We start from the raw sequence: 19,085 nt of genomic DNA on the forward strand, positions 1-19,085 counted from the left end.
TCCAATTCCGAACAGGGCCCTCACATTTCCATTCATAAGGTTGCCATCAGGAAGCTTAATTTCTCCTTCCACATCAAAACGGCTTTCTCCTCAAGTACTCGCTATGAACACTGCTCCCATATCTGGGATGGTGGCTGCTCTTCCCATGCCTGCCTGCTCTCCTGTCACAGCTGTTTCTGTGATCCTCTCCTGCATACTGTTTCTGACTTACGAACAGTGCGAGTTACAAACCGTTCTCAGGAACGTATCTCTGATGTAACCTGGGGACTGCCTGTAATATAAATTTCTCCTGATGTAGCTGATGGTAGGAGATTCATGGTGGAGTTGATGGGCATGAGATAGAGAACAGGTTACTGGGAAAAAAGGTAGGGGGATGGGACTAATGGAAATGCTCTGAATGCCAACATTGACCCGATGGGCTGAATGGTCTCTTTCTGTATCATGTGAAATCTGAAATATTGCAGCTACAAATATACCAGCAGATATTCTGCAACAAGTGACTTCTTATTTTCCAACTTCATAAAACACAACCCTGGAGCATGATAGAAAACTCAATGCTTGCCTGAATGTACACAACTGCAACAGTTCAACGCTCTCTGGGACAAAGCAGCCTTTCAGATCCACCAGTAGCACACCATGGCTGCAGAGTATATTATCTACAGAAGCAGTGCAGCAACTCACAAAGTCTTTGAAAGTAACAGGCAGCAGTTCATGGCAATGCCCACTCCTTCCAGATTCCTGTTTCACAGCTTTGGAAATGTATTACATCCAGAAGTGGATGCCACTGAGTCCGTGTGGATGCTTTTATACATCGGGTGCACAGAAACATGGACAGAAGATTGTGGACATTGTGGATTGCACAGCAAGTCTGATAGTGCTTCTTGACCAGTTTTCCAAAGAAATCATACCACATGGTATATACAGAGCACTTAGGAACCAGATTGGCCAACGATGCCCACATCCTGCCAGACACAGGAATGTTCTTATTAAAGTGCCGATTGCTCAGAAGTGGGTAGAGTACAGTCAATCAAAGAGAAAAGCAGGATAGTTCAATTCATTATGTGTGAGAGTAATAAAGTTGCTAATTGATCTACAAAATTCATTAAACACACCACCCAGAGCAATAAAACAACTCAAATAACTGAGATAGAACTATGGGTACAAATGGGAAGTAGTGGCTGACAGGAAGCCCAGGGGTTGGTCCTATCAGAAAAGCAGGGAGCCATGCCAGTGATCCTGGAGGACAGCACTGGCACCAGGTCATTCAGATGCTGGCTGAAACAAACTGGCCCACCAGGTTGAACTGTAGCCTTGCACTGCCACGGGCACACAGCGATGTTACATAGGGAGTTGGAAGATTTGGATCCAGCAGTTCATAAGGATCAGATGCTTGTTTCTTGGACATTGATAGCAAGGGTGAGGAAGTGGAGGGGCAGTCCCTGTACTATATTGGAATGTTGTTTTCTGTTTTGGTCACCCTGCGATAGGAAAGATGCCATTAAGCTGAAAAGAGTGCAGAGGAGATTTATGAGGATGTTGCCAGGACTCTGAGTTATGAAGAGAGGTTGAGCAGGTTGGGACTTTATTCATGGAGCGGAGGAGGAGAATGAGGGGTGATCTTATAGAGATGTATAAAGTCATGAGGGGCATAGGGTGAATGCAAGTAGTTTTTTTCCCAGGGTTGGGGAATCAAGAACAAGAGGGAATAGGTTTAAGGTGAGAGGGGAGAGATCTAATAGGAACCTGAGGGGCAACCTTTTCACCCAGAGGGTGGTCAGTATATGGAATGAGCTGCCAGAGGAAGTGGTTGAGGCAGGTACATTAACAATATGTAAAAGGTACTTGGACAGATGTATGGATAAGAAAGATTTCGAAGGATATGGGCCAAACGGGTCTAGCTGTTTCTGTCCTGTACGACTCTATGTACTGATACACTGCCAGAAGACCCCTGTAACCACCTAAGCACTGTGCTTTTATGCTGCATCAAAAGATGGGAACCGAAGGAAAATGGTTTGCGCGAGGTCAGCATTTCCATCTGAGAAAATATGGTAAGTTGTCACAAGGAGGTAGGAATTACATGAGAAGAAGAGGTGGAAGATATTGAAACACATACAACACTAGCAGTTAATTCCATGAATTTAAGGAGATCTTATTAATGCCACTGCCACACATAACAGACATGGTGATTTTACAAATAGCAGAAAACCTCCAGCACCAGAGCTGGACCAACACTAAAAAAAATTGATTTTAAGATGTGGGTATTTCTGGCAGGAGCCGATGCAATACCCACCTCTAACTGCCATTGAAGCAGTGGTGAGTGACAGCCTGGAGCTGCCATGGTCCCAAGGTGATGTCAGGTAAGGAGTTGAGGATTTGGATCTAGCAGCTCATTAGCCATCAGTTTCAAAGTAGAGGTGGATTGAGGCTTGTAAGTGACCTGATGTTCTCATGAACCTGGTGTTTCTTGTCCCCCAGGACAGGGAGTCTGGAGTTTGTCAAAGGTGTGGTGAGGAAGCCTCGGAAGTGCTGTGCTATTTGGGCAGCCTTGTTATGTACGTTTCTATTGTCTTAAAATGGCAGAGATTGGCAGCCAAGAACATTGATTGTAGTAGATTGACAAAGAGTTATCATTAAGAAATCGAATTTGAAATAAAATCCAGATTGGGGTGTGAATTTACAAGTAGCAGGTTATGCCCAGGGACAACCTCTGTGGCCAATCACAGGCCTTTCTTCTGAAAACAACATGGATGATCATAGAAATGTACAGCACAGAAACGAGCCCTTTCAGCCCACCTCATCCATGCTGACTGTGGTGCCTACCTACACTAATCCAATTTGCCCACATTAGGCCCATATCCCTCTATGCCTCTTCTATCCAAGTATCTGTCCAAATGGCTTTTAAACATTGTAATTGTATCTGCCTCCACCACCTCCTCTGGCAACTCGGTCCAGATAACCACCACTCTGTGTGAAAACCTTGCCCCTCAGATACCCTTTAAATTTCTCCCCTCTCAACTTAAAGCTGTGCCCTCTAGTTCTAGACTCCCTGACTGGGAAAAAGATTCTGACATCTATCCTATGTATGTCTCTCATAATTTTATAAACCTTTTTAAGGTCACCCCTCAGCCTCCTACATTCCAGTGAGAATAAAGCCAACCTATTCAATCTCCTTATAACCACAGCCCTCCATTTCAACATCCTGGCAAGTCTCTTCTGCACCCTCGCTATTGCTACCACATCTTTCTTGTAGTGTGGCAACCAGAACTGTACACAGTACTCCAAGTGCAGTCTAACCAAAGTTTTGTACAACTGCAACATGACATCCCAACTCTTATACTCAATGCCTTGGACTATGGAGGCAAGCATACCTAATGACTTCTTCACTACCCTATCCATCTGTGTCACCACTTTCAGGGAGCTATGGACTTGCACCCCAAGGTCTCTCTGTACATCAATGCTCCTAAGGTCCCTGCCATTTACTCTATAGGTCCTACAAATTTAACATCCCAAACTACATTACCTCACAGCTATCTGGATTAAATTCCATCTGCCACTGCTCTGCTCAACTTTTCAGCTGATCTATGTCCCACTGTATCCTTAAATAATCTTCTTTGTTATCTACAACTCCACCATTTTTCATTTCATCTGCAAACTTGCCAATCATACACCTACATTCTCATCCAAGTCATCTATATAAATATATTACAAACAACAAAGGTCCCCGCACCGACCTCTGTGGTACACCACTTGTTACAGAATTCCAGTCAGAGAAAACACCCACCCACCACTACCCTCCGCCTCCTATCATCAAGCCCATTTAATAATAGGAACTGATTCTGTGTTGCACAAAGATTTTCAAGTTTTGATTTAAACAGATCAATTAGATGCTGCCTCAGGAAGTTAGTGTTCCAGGTTGCTGGACTGGACAAGGTGACAAAACTCTAATGGTCTTTAAGTAGTGGCTAGTGTTTGTTTCTACATTTCCATTCTTACCTTCAGTAGAGCCAGGGCCACATTGAAAATGATGCTCAGTCCCTGAGAAAACAGAAAAGGGAAGCAGTGTTAAAACTCAGACATAACTTTGACTCCCTTAAATATTACCAGACACCACTACGGACAGGATAATTCCCTCCGGATCCCCATCCTGAAACCACCTGTTTTCACATCCACGTTGTCCTTCTTGACTCTGGGCATTAACGTATTGGATGATCTGTCCTGGGCCCAGCACATAGATGCAATCACAAGGACAGAGCACCAGCATCTTTACTTCTTTGGGAGCTTAAGGAGGTTCAGCTTGTCACAGAACACTCTAACAAACTTCTACAGATGTACTGTTGAAAGTATCCTGACTGGTTGCATCATGGTCCGGTACAGCAATACAAATGCACAGGAATGCAAGAAGCTGCAGAGAGTAGTGGACTCAGCCCAATACATCACGGGCACATCCCTCTCCACCATTGGTAGTAGCTACAGATTTGTTCTAATTGTGTTCTTTCTGATAAAAATTGTATATAATTTATATTTATGTTTTTCTTATGAATGCTACTTATACGATGCCATGTGCCTGTGATGCTGCTGCAAGTAAGATTTTCATTGCACCTGTGCAAACATGTACTTGTGCAGATGACAATAAACTCAACTTTGACTTCAGTTTCCCAGTTCTCCATCTCCAATATTTATCACCGTGATATCATCCTTCCTCCACCCCTCTGATTCTGGCTGGTTGTGTTTCCCTGAGATTTCACCCCTTCATTTCGACACCTTAGCCCTATAACCCTGGAATTTCCTCAATGCTTTTGGTTCTGGTTTTGCTCATCCTAATAACAACTCCCATTTCACTTTTTTAAATTCAATTTCAGGATCTCAGCATCACTGCCAAGGCCAGGATTTATTGCCCTCAGAAATTCGGAGTGAGTGGCTGCAGTCCTTGTGGTGAAGGTGCTCCCACATTGTCGTTGGGGAGGGAGTTCCAGGATTCAGACCCAGTGATGGTGAAGGATTGGTGACATATTTCCAAGTCAGGATGGTGTGTGACCTGGAGGGGACCTTGCAGGTGGTGGCATTCCCATGTGCCTGCTGCCCTTGCTCTGCTTGGTGGTAATGAGTGCAGGGTTGGGAGGTGCTGTGGGAGTATTTGGGCAAGTAACTGCAGTGCATTTTGTAGACAGTAACACTGCAGCCACTCCACGCGGGTGGTGGAGGGAATGAATCAATAGGGTGATTGTTGGGGTGTCAATCAAGCGGGCTGCTTTGTCCTCGATGGTATGGGGTTCCTTGGAGTTACACTTATCAAGGCAAGTAGAGAATATTCCATTATATCCCCAACTTGTGCCTTGTAGATGGTGGAAAAGCTTTGAGATGTCAGGAGGGAAGTTACCTGCCACAGGAGGCCCAGTGTCTGGCCAGCTCTGGTAGCCACAGAATTTATGTGGCTGGTCCAGTTGAGTTTCAAGTCAAAGTCAGTCAGGTTAATTATCATATGCACCAGTACATGTATGAACAAGTGTAATAAAAACCCTACTTGCAGCAGCGTCACAGGCACAGAGCATTAGATACTCAACATTTGCAAAACCATAAATTAAACATAAATCATGCACAATTTTTACAAGGAAGAACAAATAGAACAAAAAAAAGTGCATTGTCATACAAGGTGGTCACAGTGTTGCTAAACTGAGGTAGAGATTAGGGTTGTGCAGGTTGGTTCAAGAACTGAATAGTTGAAGGGAAATAGCTGTTCTTGAACCTAGTAGTGTGGGACTCAGGCTGCTGTATCTCCTGGTCGATGGTAGCTGCGAGAAGATGGCATGGCCTGGCTGGTGGGAATCTTTGATAATAGATGTTGCCTTCTTGAGGCAGTGCCTCCTGTAGATAGGACTGATGGTGGGAAGGGTCCATGGTGATACCAGGATATTGATGGTTGCCAAAGGTATTGCCAATGAATGTCAAGAACAGATGGTTAGACTTGCTCTTGTTGGATGTGATCAGTGTGTGGTACTTCTGTGGTGTGGACGTACTTGTCACGAATCAGCCCATGCCTGAATGTTGTCTGGAAAATACTGCACACAGGCAAGGGTTGTTTCATTTGTGCCCATCAATAAAACGTGCTGAAAAGAACTTCAGAGGGCAGCAGGAGGGTGGTAAGTGGGGTGGGAGGAGGAAGAATATTTGAACACGGTCTGTGAGAAGGCCCTTCAAGAAGGTTTTGGAAGGGTCATTAGCTCCCAAATTAAAACTTTATTATCCTGTTCAGCTCCTAGGTGACTGGCACAAAAGCTGTCCGTCATATCGGTCCCGCCGCAAGATGAGGGAGCATGGTACAATATCACTCCCAGTTTTGATAACTGACTGAATGCAAAAGATGTTAAGCAGACAATGACTTCATTTATTTAAAAGGATTGTAACACACAACATACAACAGTACAGCACAGAACAGGTCCTTCAGCCCACGATATCTGTGCTGACCATGATGCCAAATTAATCTAAATCTATCTGCCTGCGAGCCTTAAAAAAAATGTATTTGCTATCCACACCACCAATTTTTGGGTCATCTGCAAACATACTAACCTTACCTCCTACATTCACATCCAAGTTGTTAATACAAACAACAACGGTCCCAGCACCAATCCCGGTGGTACACCACTGGTCACAGACTTCCAGTCAGAAAATCATCCTTCCACCACTACCTGCTACCTCCTATCACAAAGCCATTTTTGTACCCAATCAGCCAGCTTGCTTTGGATCCCATGTGCTATAACCTTCTGGATGAGCCTACCATGTGGGATCTTGTCTGATGCCTTACTGACATCCCTATAAACAACACTGACCAACCTGACTTCTTCAATCTTCTTGGTTAGCTCCTCAAAAAACTCGATCAAATCAGTGAGGTTGGATTTCCCCCACACTAAGCTATGTTGACTCTCTCGTCATTTTAAAAGTATTTCATTGCCTGTGAGGTGCTGTGCGATGTTGGGAGGTTGTGAAGGGCAAGGTTTAAATGCCTGGTTCTTTCACTGGCAACCCTGCAGGACTGTGCCAGGTCAATCTCCCACAGATATTCTTCAGTGCATCCCATTAGCGTAAGGTAACCAGGAATTCCTCAGTATCAAACATTTCATGCAGGCTCACAAATCTTTGAACAATCACAAATTGCCTGACTGCATAGAGTAACTGGCTGATAAGAATATTCACCTACCAATCACCTTACTACCTGGTGCCACTTCCAAATCAGCTCTGACCTCACGATCTACCTTGTTGTGACCTTGTACGTTATTGCACTCTCTGTAGCTATGACACTTTACTCTGTACTGTTATTGTTTTTACTTGTACTACCTAATTGCACTCTGTACTAACTCAATGTAACTGCACTGTGTAATGAATTGACCTGTACGATTGGTATGCAAGACAAGTTTTTCCACTGTACCGTATAAGTGACAATAGTAAACCAATACCTGTTATTTGAGAGCACCACTAGAGAGAGCTAAGGAGCTGCTCAATCTGAAGTAAGTCACTGAATTCACAATGACCTCAACAACTGGTGCACAGGTGATCCTGTGTTACAGCCATTCGGCTTATAGAAGTTAGCCCTTATACAATTCACAATTCACTACAAAAATCTGAGATACGGAATAACATTTGGAGGTGATAAAAAGGCGGAGGTGACAAAGGGCTACAGATGATGGAATCTGATAGGAGGGTAAGGTGGAGGATGGAATCAAGGGAGGGAGGTGGGGAGGGCAGATGGGAACAGTGGGGGTGAGGGGACCCAGTGGGAGGAGTGTGTGGGTGAGGGGCAGATGGAGTGAATGTAGGAAGAATTGGGTAGATCAGGAGGAGAGAGAAAAGGGATGGGGGGTGCAGGTTACCTTAAATAGGAGAATTCAATGTTCATGCCATCAGACCATCAGGTTGTATACTACCTGGGCGGAATACGAGGTGCTGTTCCTCTAGTTTGTGTTTAGCTTCACCCTGGCAGTGGAGGAGGCCGAGGACAGATATGTTGGTGTGGGAGTGGCGGGGGGGGGGGGGGGGGGGGGGCGGTGAAATTGAAATGGCTGGCAACCGGGAGCTCAAGATGGCTACGGCAGACAGAGCACAGATGCTCGGTGAAGTGGCCGCCTTGTCTGTGTCTGGTCTCACAGTATTTCACAGAGGGCAATGAAATTATGCAACTGATAATGAAGGAGGAAACAGGTAAGGAACAAAGATCAAAGGGAGGAGATGCTGAAAATGTCTAAACACAAACTGTCAATCCCAAACATTAATGGAATGCTGAATAGGAGGGGGAAGAGGTGTTGATCAGATTGTGCAGAGCTGCGGTCACAGTGCAATTTGGCCTCCAGGCTTTGAGGCTTCAGAGAGAGATACAAATACCAAAGGGCAACAAAGCCTGTTGTGAGTGTGAAAGACTTGCATTACAAGTTTCACATTCTGAAGGTGGTTACTGAGAAACAATCTTTGAAGCATACAAGGAAAGGAGAAACTAATTGTGTACCATTGCTGAATTACAAGGTATACAAAATCATGAGGGACACAGATAAGGTGGATGGTCACAGTCTTTTTCCCAGGGGAGGGGAGTCTAAAACTTGAGGGCAGAGGTTTAAGGTGACAGGGGAAAGGTTTAAAAGGGACCTGAGGGTCAACTTTTTCACCCAGAGGGTGGTGGGTACATGGAACAGGCTGCCAGAAGAAGCTGTAGAGGTGGGTACAATTGCAATGTTTAAAAAACATTTGGACAGGTAGATGCAGGGGAAAGGTTTAGAGGGATATGGGCCAAACTGAGGCAAATGGGACTAGCTCGGATAGACATCTTAATTGGGCTGAAGGACCTGTTTTCTGTGCTGTATAACTCTATGGCTTATTAAAGGCAAATTAGATCCATTGAAATACAAGTCTCTATCTGTACCTGCTGACAGAAACATCCTAAAGCAATTCCACTGCCCCCATCCTGAGCAGTGTGCATTCCTCAGCATCAAATATTTACCTATATTTCTGTTACAAGGTTCAACAATCTTGGCCCCATCAATTTCATTGGCAAAGCATTCTATTCTACATGCAGGAAGAAATTGCTCCTAACCCACCTTCCCATTCTCTGCAGTAACCGTGTCCTAAGATCGTATCAAAATGAACAGCCATACTGGTACAATTCCTGTGGAATAAGATGCCACTGCTCTTTGGGTGCTGTTTAGGACCTGTACTACTGTATTGCAATGTATGCCCTTTCCCTTTTGTTCTCCACTTCCAAGTATAAATCCATGAATACTGTTATTACTTAAAAAAAACTCTTTTCATTATTGTGGAGCATAGCTTTTAAAAACAAAGTTGCTCAAATGAATCACAGCTGTTTCACAGAATCCAGCAATGCAAGTGACCATTCAGCCCACCATGTGATCCAGCACCCTCCAATTCTGTAACCGACTGCTCTTCAACTCCAATTACCTTCTGGAAGTTTCAGTGAAATCGGCTTCCACCACTTTTGTGTGTTCCATATCTTAAACACCATCCCTGGGAAGAAACTTCTCATTTCCCCCTCTACCTCTACTGCCTTAAGTCTATGGCCTCTGGTTACCGAAGAGATTCAATTTCCAGAAGAAGCAGTTTCTCTCTTCTTGTTCCATCAAAATCCCACAACTGTGAGTGGTTGTCCTCAATGCTCCTCAGAACGCAAAAGATAATTGGTTTTCTTTCTGCCTCTGTGCCCTCATGAGGGAGTTGGAAACAACTGCCAGTATGTAGAACAGTACAGCAGAGGAACAGACCCTTAGGCCCACAATGTCTCTGCTGAACACAATGCCAAATTAAACCAAACCGCTTTTGCCTGTACATGATCCCTATCCCTGCATTTCCTGCATATTCATGTGCCTATCTAAAAGCCTCTATCTTATGTTTCCACCAGCCTGGCAGCCTGTTCCAAGCACCCACCACTCTCTAAAGAAAACTTTCCCTGCATATCCCCTTTAAACTTTGTCCATCTCACCTTAAAGCTGTGTCCTCTCATATTCAACATTTCAACCTTGGGAAAAAGACTATCTACCCTATCTATGCCTCTCATAATTTTAAAAATTTCTATCAGGTCTCCCCTCAGCCTCTGATGCTCCAGAGGAAACAATTCAAGTTTGCCCAACCTCTCCTTATAGCTCTTACCCCCTAATCCAGGCAGCATCCTGGTATAAACCTCTTCTGAACCCTTTCCAAAGCCTACACATCTTTCCTGTAATTGGGCAACCAGAAATGCATGCAATACTCCAAATGCAGTCTAACCAAAGTTTTAAATAATTACAACATGACTTCCCAACTCTTATACTCGATGCCCCTAACGATGAAGGCAAGCATGCCATATGCCTTCTTTACCACTCTGTCTATTTATATTGCCACTTTCAGGGAGGTATGGACTTGGACCCCAAGGTTCCTCTGTACATCAAATCTGTTAAGGGTCCTGCTGTTAAATGTACACTTACCCCTTATATTTGACCTCCCAAAGTGCAACACCTCATACTTTCCCAGATTAAACTCCATCTGCCATTCCTCTGCCTATAACTGATCTGTAAAGAAGTTTCCTTTGAAACTCCATGCCAGCATTTTCTCATTTCACGCTTCATGATTTTCACTAGCTCGGTCAGTGAACTTTATCATATGCTTCTATTGCTTCACCTCAGTTTTAATCTCTGTATTTATCTGCAACAGCTATTTGATCCTCTTTCCCCTTACAGTAATATGCATATTTCCTGCACTAAAATATTTGTCCAAGAGGATTCCCACAACAAGTGGCAAACTTACTCTGCTGAGTTCTACTCTTTGCACAAGGAGCTCTATTTGAGCCAGACAGATGCAGTCTCTGCAGACAACTCTTCCCTTCCCTTGCTTCAGAACTTGCTCCATTGCCCCCATGTGAATGCTCTTCCCACACCAGCCCTGCATTACTCCTGCCTATTCCTCCTCTGCTCAGCAGGTAACACATGCAGCAACCTGGAGATTATGCCGAGCGTACTCCTGATTTTGTCCACCCTCCTGATTGAGTTTCCACAATTCATTCAGGATGGCAGCCATACCCGAACACGAAGTAACCCATTATCAGCCATCCATGACAGGGTACTATCCTTATCCCAACATATAATTATCTCCCACTGTTATCATTCTCCTTCTCATGTAATATTCCTACTTCACAGTGTCACAATACCGCTCAGGGTCAACCCTGAAATCATTTGATTATCTATCTCTGTACTGCCCAACAATAAACATCCAATAGACCATCCCTCTAATCTGAGTTCCCAGCATTTGAGTCCTGGCTCCCTCTTCCACCCTGGTGAACAATCACCTACTGCTCTCTTTGTGTCCATAAGATACAGGATTTATTTGGTGAATTTATTTTTCAACACCTTCTCTTGCCTTCTCCCCATAACCCTTAACTCCCTAACCAATTAAGAATTAAATCTCTGCCTTAAATATACCCAATGACTTGGCCTCCACAGCCTTCTTTGGCAATAAGTTCCACAGATTCACCACCCTCTGGTGGAAGAAATTCCTCCTCATCTAAAGTTCTAAAGCAACTTTATTCTGAGGCTGTGCCCTTGAATCCTGGACTCTCCTATTAATGGAAACATCTTCTCCACATCCACCCTATCCAGGCCTTTCAGTATTCAGCAGTGTCCTAACACTGCCTCGAATGACAACATGATCCAGATCCTCTGACAGACAGGCTGTGGACAACCTGTCTTCTGAACAGAGAAACACTGAGCAGTACAAACTCAGCAGCAGCATACACATGCAACCCCAGACAAACTGAGAGGGCATGGTGGTTCATGCACTTAACCAGAAATTTTAACCATCACAAAGATTCACTGTCCTGCACAGCTGCATCCAAATTCAAGATGTAGTTAGTTTGTTTCCAGTCCTGGTAGAACTAAACTTTTATAAGAATCAAATTCAAATTATTCCCACCACATAGCCATTGTATAAAAACAAACTTCAACTGTACCTCCTGAGGAAATTAAACACCTCACAAGTCAGGTTTCCACAGTCCAAGGAACACTGTTTCATTCTCACCAATGTCTTAACTTACACCCACTACTGAAGGTAATGAAAAATGCAGCCAATCAGAGAGTAGCTAACTGCACCTCTTATATGGCAAACTGCACCACATCCAATTAACTGAGTAATTGCTCAGGGCCAACCCATTGTTGAGAAACAAGCTAAATATTCAACCCTTCATACTGGATAGTTAAAATGAGGAAATGAATTTAAACTCAGTAAGACCAATAAATGACCACTTTGCACTACAATGGACTTTGTTTTGTTCTAATTGTGTTCCTTCTTGTAAAAACTGTGTACAATTTATGTTTAATTTATGTTTTTCTTGTGAATGCTGCTAATATGATGCTATGTGCCTGTGATACTGCTGCAAGTAAGTTTTTAATTGCACCTGTGTGTATGACAACAAACTTGACTTTGCCTTTCAAGTGAAAATTTCATTCCCAGCATTTCAAATGTGGAGTTTAGTGTCAGGAAAGCATATTTCTGGGCTTTTCCACTGTATGAGTCTCTCAAAACTCAAGACTCCTGCAGCAAAGGGGAAGAGCACAAAACAAAACAGACAGCACAACAGACAAAACAACAGCACAAAACAGACTTCCTGATATACTGCAGGAAAAGACTGACAAATCATTTAACAAGGAATTAGAGGGCATAATGAAGAGTATCAAGGGCAGTCTGGGTGGGTAGACCATATGGACCCCATCTGTATTAACAATGACCTTGATTATTAAGATATGCTTAGATGGCTTATTTTGATGAATGAGGCAGACTGAATTACCTCTTCATGTTCTTAGCACTTAAATTCCACAAGGTGACTTTCAGTGTCTCATTCCTGACAGCTAACCTCGATTCAGTTCCTCACGAACATCACGTATTTGGAGATCAGTTTACAATATGATGAGTTTAAGGTTAATAAAGGGTGTGTCAAGAGTGAGTGCATGAATAAACATGTCTGGAAGCTTATATATTCATCAACTTAAAGATAGACATTAAACAGTAAAGGCACAGCAAGGCTCATGTGCTTGGTGTAAAATCACACCAAATGGTTGAGCACAGATGTGCAATTACACACCGAAATTGGAAAGTTGTTGATGGAGATGTGCCTATTGGTTTCGTTCATTTGCCTCACTATTGCAACAACTGTGTGGCAAGAAGTTCCTATATTTTCCACAGGAATCTGTTGTCATTTGGCAATACACTAAGAGTTAATTACTACAAAACTTTGCTTACACTGAGAACTAACGATAAAGAGGACAGAGCAAATACTAGATTGTTTTCTAAATCAGTAGGTTAAGGTATTAAACAGGGAACAGGCTATTTTAGATCCAATTTGGGCTATGAAGAAGGGTGAATTAAGGTGCCTTTAGGGAAGAATAATCATACTACGATAGAATTTTATATCAAGGTTTAAAGTGACTTAGTTTAAATCTAAGCAAAGCAAACTACAAAGGTACAAAGCATGAATTGGTTATGGTAGATGGGAAAACAGCATTACAAGCTATGATAATAGAGGAGCATCGGCAAACATTTGAAGAATTAATACGTAGTTTACAATAAAAGATATATCCCTTAAAGGCTCAAAACCGAACAGGAAAATATGTCCAAATATAGAGTCATAGAGTAATATAGCACAGAAACAGGCCCTTTGGCCCAACTCATCCATGCTGACCAAGATGCTCATCTAATCAGGTCCCATTTGCCTGTGTTTGGCCCATAATTACGTATGTCTAACAAGAGAGATTGAAGATGGTACTAGATTGGGTTGGAGGAAATGGCAAAGCGGAAAGCATCCAAATTTGCTGATGATACAAAAATAGATGGGAAGGTGTGTTGTGCTGAGGATATTTAAATTCTGCAACAGACTATAGACAGGATGTGTGAGTGGATAAAAACTTGGCAAGTGGAGTTTAACGGAGCAAAGTGTGAGTTCATGCATTTCGGCAAGAGGAATCTAAAGGCAGACTTTTATCTGAATGGAGCGACAGTGCAATGAGTGGAGTACAGAGGGGTCCAGGTGTTCTTTTGCATGAAACTTATAAAGTTAGCAGGCTTGTGCAGCAAGTAGTTAGGAAGGCAAATGGCATATTGTCCTTTATTGCAAGGGGTTGGAGTTTAGAAATTGGGAAGTATTGTTACAGTTGTGCAGGGTGTTGGTGAGGTCACACCTGGAGTACTGTGCACAGTTTTGGTCTCCTTACTTAAGAAAGGATAAACTAGCACTGGAGTCCAGAAGAGATCTACCAGGCTAATTCCTGGGGCAAGAGGGGCTTCCTACCACAAGCGGCATAAAAGTTGGATCGTATTCTTTGGAGTTTAGTAGAATAAGGGGAATCTTACAAAAAGGCACAAGTCCTTAGGGGGCCTTGACAGGGTAGACGTTGAATTGTTTCCACCTGTGGGAGTGTCTCAGATGAGGGGACATAGGACGTGGTGAATCTCCGGAATTTGCTACCCTGCAGCGTTGTGGAGGCAAGATTATCGTAAGTATTTAAAGAGGAGTTAGATAATTTTTTGAAAGATTGGGGGATTGAGGGCTTTGGGGAACTCATACAGAAGGGGAGATGAAGCCTGGGACAGGTCGATCCACAATTATATCGAATTCCAGCGCAGGCTTGAGGAACCTCTCAAGTCGAGTTTATTGTCATATGCATGTACATGTATGCACAGATGCAATGAAAAACTTACTTGCAGCAGCATCACAGGCACATAGCATTAGAGCTACAACATTCACAAGTAAACAAATTAAACAAATAATGCATATACAAGAAAGAACATAATCAGAAGAAAAAACAAAGTCCATTGTAGTACACAGTGGTCATAGTGTTGCTGTACTGAGGTAGTGATTAGGGTTGTGCTGATTGGCTGAAGAACTGAACGGCTGAAGGGAAGTAGCTGTTCTTGAACCTGGCAGTGTGGGACTTCGGGCTTCTGTATCTCCTGCCGATGGTAGCTGCGAGAAAATGGCACGGTCTGGATGGTGGGGATCTTTGATGATGGAATTGCCTTTCAACGGTGGGGGGGGGGTGGGGGGGTGGGGGGGGGCATGGGTCCATGATGCATTGTGCTGAGTCCACTCCTAAAATCACCTTTTTCAAAATCCCAGGATGCATGTCATCAGGTCGTGGGGATTTATCACCTCTCAGTCTCATTAATTTCTCTTTTTTTTTAAAAAACATTTGTTTCTTTCAGCCCCCCTAGTCTCTCTGTACCTCTTATTTTTCACCATTGAAGAACCTTCTCCTATTTTCTTGTGTTCTTGTGAAGGTCAGCCCTCAGCTTCCTATGCTCCAGGGAAATAATCCCAGCCCATTCAGTCTCTCCTTATAACTCAAGCCCTCCAGCCCCAGTAACGTCCTCATGAATCTTTTCCGCACCCTCCCCAACTTAATGACATCCTTCTATAGCACGGTGACCAGAACTGCACACGGTACAATTTCCTGAAGTTGTAACTAGCAAAAATGAAGAAAAAGGGGAATCAGTGGATATGGTGTATTTGGTCTTTCAGAAGGCCTTCAAGAAGGTGTTATACAGGAGGTTATTAAATCAAATTACAGCACATGGGATTGTGAGCAACATCCTGTTGTGGCTTGACAGACAAAAAAAGGAGTAGGAATAAATATGTCATTTTCTTATTGGGAGTGTGTGACTAATGGGGCACCAGAGGGATCTGTGCTGGGATCCCAACTGTTCACAATGATTTGGGTGAGGGAGTCCATGGAGTCCCACAGTCACACAGCATGACAACAAGCCCTTCAGCCCAACTTGCCCATGCCGACCAAGATTCCCACAAAGCTAGTCCCATTTGCCCGCATTTGGCCCATATTCCTCTAAACATTTCCTATCCATGTACCTGTCCAAGTACCTTTTAAATGTTGTTAATGTACCTGCCTCAACCACTTCTTATGGCAGCTCATTTCATATACTGACCACCCTCTGGGTGAAAAAGTTGCCCCTCATGTTCCCATTAAACCTCTCCCCTCAAACCTATGCCCTCTAGTTCTTGATTCCCCAACCCTGGGAAAAAGACTGTGCATTCACCATATCTATGCCCCTCATAATTTTATACACCTCTATAAGATCCCTCCTCATTCTCCTACACACCAGTAAAAAAAAGTTTCAACCTCTCTCCATAACTTAGTCTGTCGAGACCCGGCAACATCCTCATAAATTTCCCCTGCACTCGTTCAAAGTCAAAGTCAGCTTAGTGGCATCTTTCTTATAGCAGGGTGACCAAACCTGAACACAATATTCCAATGTTTTGTACAACTGCAACATAACATCCCAACTTCTAAACTCAATGGCCTGACTAATGAAGGCCAGTGTGCCAAAAGCCTTCTTCACCACCCTGTCTACCTGTGACACACTTTTCAGGGAACCATGTACTTGTATTCCTAGGTCCCTCTGCTCTACAACACTCCTCAGGGTCCTACCATTCATGTTAAAGTCCTGCCCTTATTTGTCTTCTGAAAATGCAGCACCTCACACTTATCTGAATTAAACTCCATTTGCCATTCCTTGGCCCACTTACCCAGCTGATCAAGATTACTTTGTAAATCCTGATAACCATCTTCACTGCCAATGACTCCACCTATCTTAGGTGGTGTCGTTGTTGACTGGGTGTTAGCAGTAGTCACGAACAAAGATGCAAAGAATCTTTAGGGATACAGAGGCTCAGTGAATGGGTAAGACATGCAGACAGAAAATAATGTGGAAAAATATAGAGTTCTCCATTTCTACAGAAAAAACAGAATTTTTTGTTTTTAAAAGTGGTGACAGATTCAAAGGTGTTGGTGTTCAAAGCGACCTGTTTGTCAAATCTCTGGATGGTAACATGCAGGAAGGCAAACAATAGATTACAGGAAGACTTGAGAGTGAGAGTAAACACATCTTGCTCCAATTATACACACAAATGCTTTCGCTGATCACTTCAGTGCCACATACCCTGGGGTGTTTTCATCCTGCTCGCAAGCAAATGCAGCTCAAAATATCCCCATCATTATACAGGGAAGACAAAGTGTAACTAACAGCTGGTGACATCCATTCCTCTATTAAGGAAAATGTTGGTGATATTGCTTCAACTTATTGAGAAAAATGTTTTCATGACCCAAAAACAACTGCTCTAATTTACACAGCAGCTTTAAACACGTGGCGATCAAAGACATGTCCAGGATGGTCGTCCAACAAAATTCAAACAATGAGCCACGGAGAAACAGGACGCTTTCAGTGGCACGTTAAGAGAAGAAAGAGTGATAGAGGAATGGAGAGGTTTAAAGAGGAAATCACAGAGCTTATGTTGATGCAGCTGAAGGCACTGATGGTGAATGAGAGAAAGAGGCAAGAACCGGACAAAACTCAGAAACCTCAAAGGCACAGGTTACACAGACAGGAATGGAGGGCACTACAGCAGGAGCTAAATACAAGGATGCTAATGTTCACCCAACATCACTATCAGAGAACAGACTGCATTGGTACTTGTGGAATCTTGCTGTGCAATGATTGCACTATGCTCTGTATTACACTGTGTTACAATACCAACTTTATTAGTTGTAAGATCAGGATCACCTAATGCATTTTATTGGAATTGGAATTGGTTATTATTGTCACTTGTACCAAGGTACAGTGAAAAATGTGTCTTGCATACCGATCGTACAGATCAATTCACTGCACAGTGCATTAAGGCAGTACAAGGTAAAACAATACAGAATGGAGAATAAAGTGCACAGCTACAGAGAAAATGCAGTGCAGGCCGACAATAAGGTGCAAGGTCATAATGAGGTAGATTGTGAGGTCAAGAGTCCATCTTAATGTACTAGAGAACCATTCAATATTATAACAACAGGATAGAAGTTGTCCTTGAGCCTGGTGGTACATGCTTTCAGGCTTTTGTATCTTCTGCCTGATGAGAGAGAAGAGAAGAGAGAATGTCCAGGGTGGGTTGGGTCTTTGATTATGCTGGCTGCTTTATCGAGACAGCGTGAAGTATTGACAGAGTTCATGGAGGGGAAGCTGGTTTCCGTGATGCGCTGAGCTGTCTCCACAACTCTCTCCAGTTTCTCGCGGTCCTGGGCAGAGCAGTTGCCATACCAAGCCGTGATGTATCGATATAGGATGCTTTCTATGGTGCATTGACAAAAGTTGGTGAGTGTCAAAGGGAACATGCCAAATTTCTTTAGCCTCCTGAGGAGGTAGAGGGCTGATGAGCTGTCTTGGCTGCGGCCTCTACGTGGTCGGACTAGGACAAACTATTAGTGACGTTCACTCCTACGAACCTGAAGCTCTCAACCCTCTCAACCTCAGTACAGTTGATGGAGACAGGCGCACGTGCACCGTCCCCTTTCCTGAAGTCAATGACCAGCTCTTCTGTTTTGCTGATGTTGAGGGAAGAGTTGTTGTCATAACACCATGTCACTAAGCTCTCTATCTCCTTCCTGTACTCCAACTCATTGTTATTTGAGATATGGCCCCCTGTGGTGGTATCATCTGCAAACTTGTAGATGGCGTTAGAGCGGAATCTGGCCACGCAGTCTTGAGTGTGTAGGGAGTAGAGGGCCGAGGACGCAGCTTTTTGGGGCGCCAGTGTTGAGAATAATCGTGCCGGATGTGTTGCTGTCTATCCTTACTGATTGCGGTCTGTTGGTCAGGAAGTCAAGGAAGTCAAGAATGGGTTAGTAAGTTTGCAGATGACACGAAGGTTGGTGATGTTGTGGATAGTGTAGAAGGTTGCTGTCGGACATTGACAGGATGCAGAGCTGGGCTGAGAAGTGGCAGATGAGTTCAACACAGATAAGTGTGAAATGATACACTTTGAAAGATCAAATTTGAAGGCAGAATACAAGGTTAATAGCAGGACTCTTAGCAGTGTGGAGGCTCAGAGGGATCTTGAGGTCCATGTCCATAGATCCCTCAAGGTTGCCGCGCAGGTCGATAGGGTTGTTAAGAAGGCGTATGGTGTATTGGCCTTCATTAGTCGGGGTATTGAGTTCAAGAGCTACCAGGTAATGTTGCAGCTCTATAGAACTCTGGTTAGACCACACTTGGTGTATTGTGTTCAGTTCTGG

The 19,085-nt window shown here is 43.6% G+C and overlaps 1 protein-coding gene across 4 annotated transcripts in view; it reads right to left on the reverse strand.

The window, feature by feature from the left end:
- Positions 1-19,085, reverse strand: part of rabgap1l (RAB GTPase activating protein 1-like) — a 396,343-nt gene that overhangs the window by 127,926 nt on the left and 249,332 nt on the right. For 3 of the 4 annotated variants that reach the window (XM_052010817.1, XM_052010819.1, XM_052010818.1), the window contains one exon: positions 3,994-4,035. In XM_052010817.1, coding sequence (XP_051866777.1) covers positions 3,994-4,035 — 42 coding nt within the window. Of the gene's footprint in view, positions 1-3,993; positions 4,036-11,971; positions 12,040-19,085 lie in introns of those variants that run through there. The other variant, XM_052010822.1, reaches the window with a different exon arrangement.

The sequence above is a fragment of the Pristis pectinata genome, chromosome 3 (assembly GCF_009764475.1).
Source record: "Pristis pectinata isolate sPriPec2 chromosome 3, sPriPec2.1.pri, whole genome shotgun sequence".
NCBI classification, from domain to species: domain Eukaryota; kingdom Metazoa; phylum Chordata; class Chondrichthyes; order Rhinopristiformes; family Pristidae; genus Pristis; species Pristis pectinata.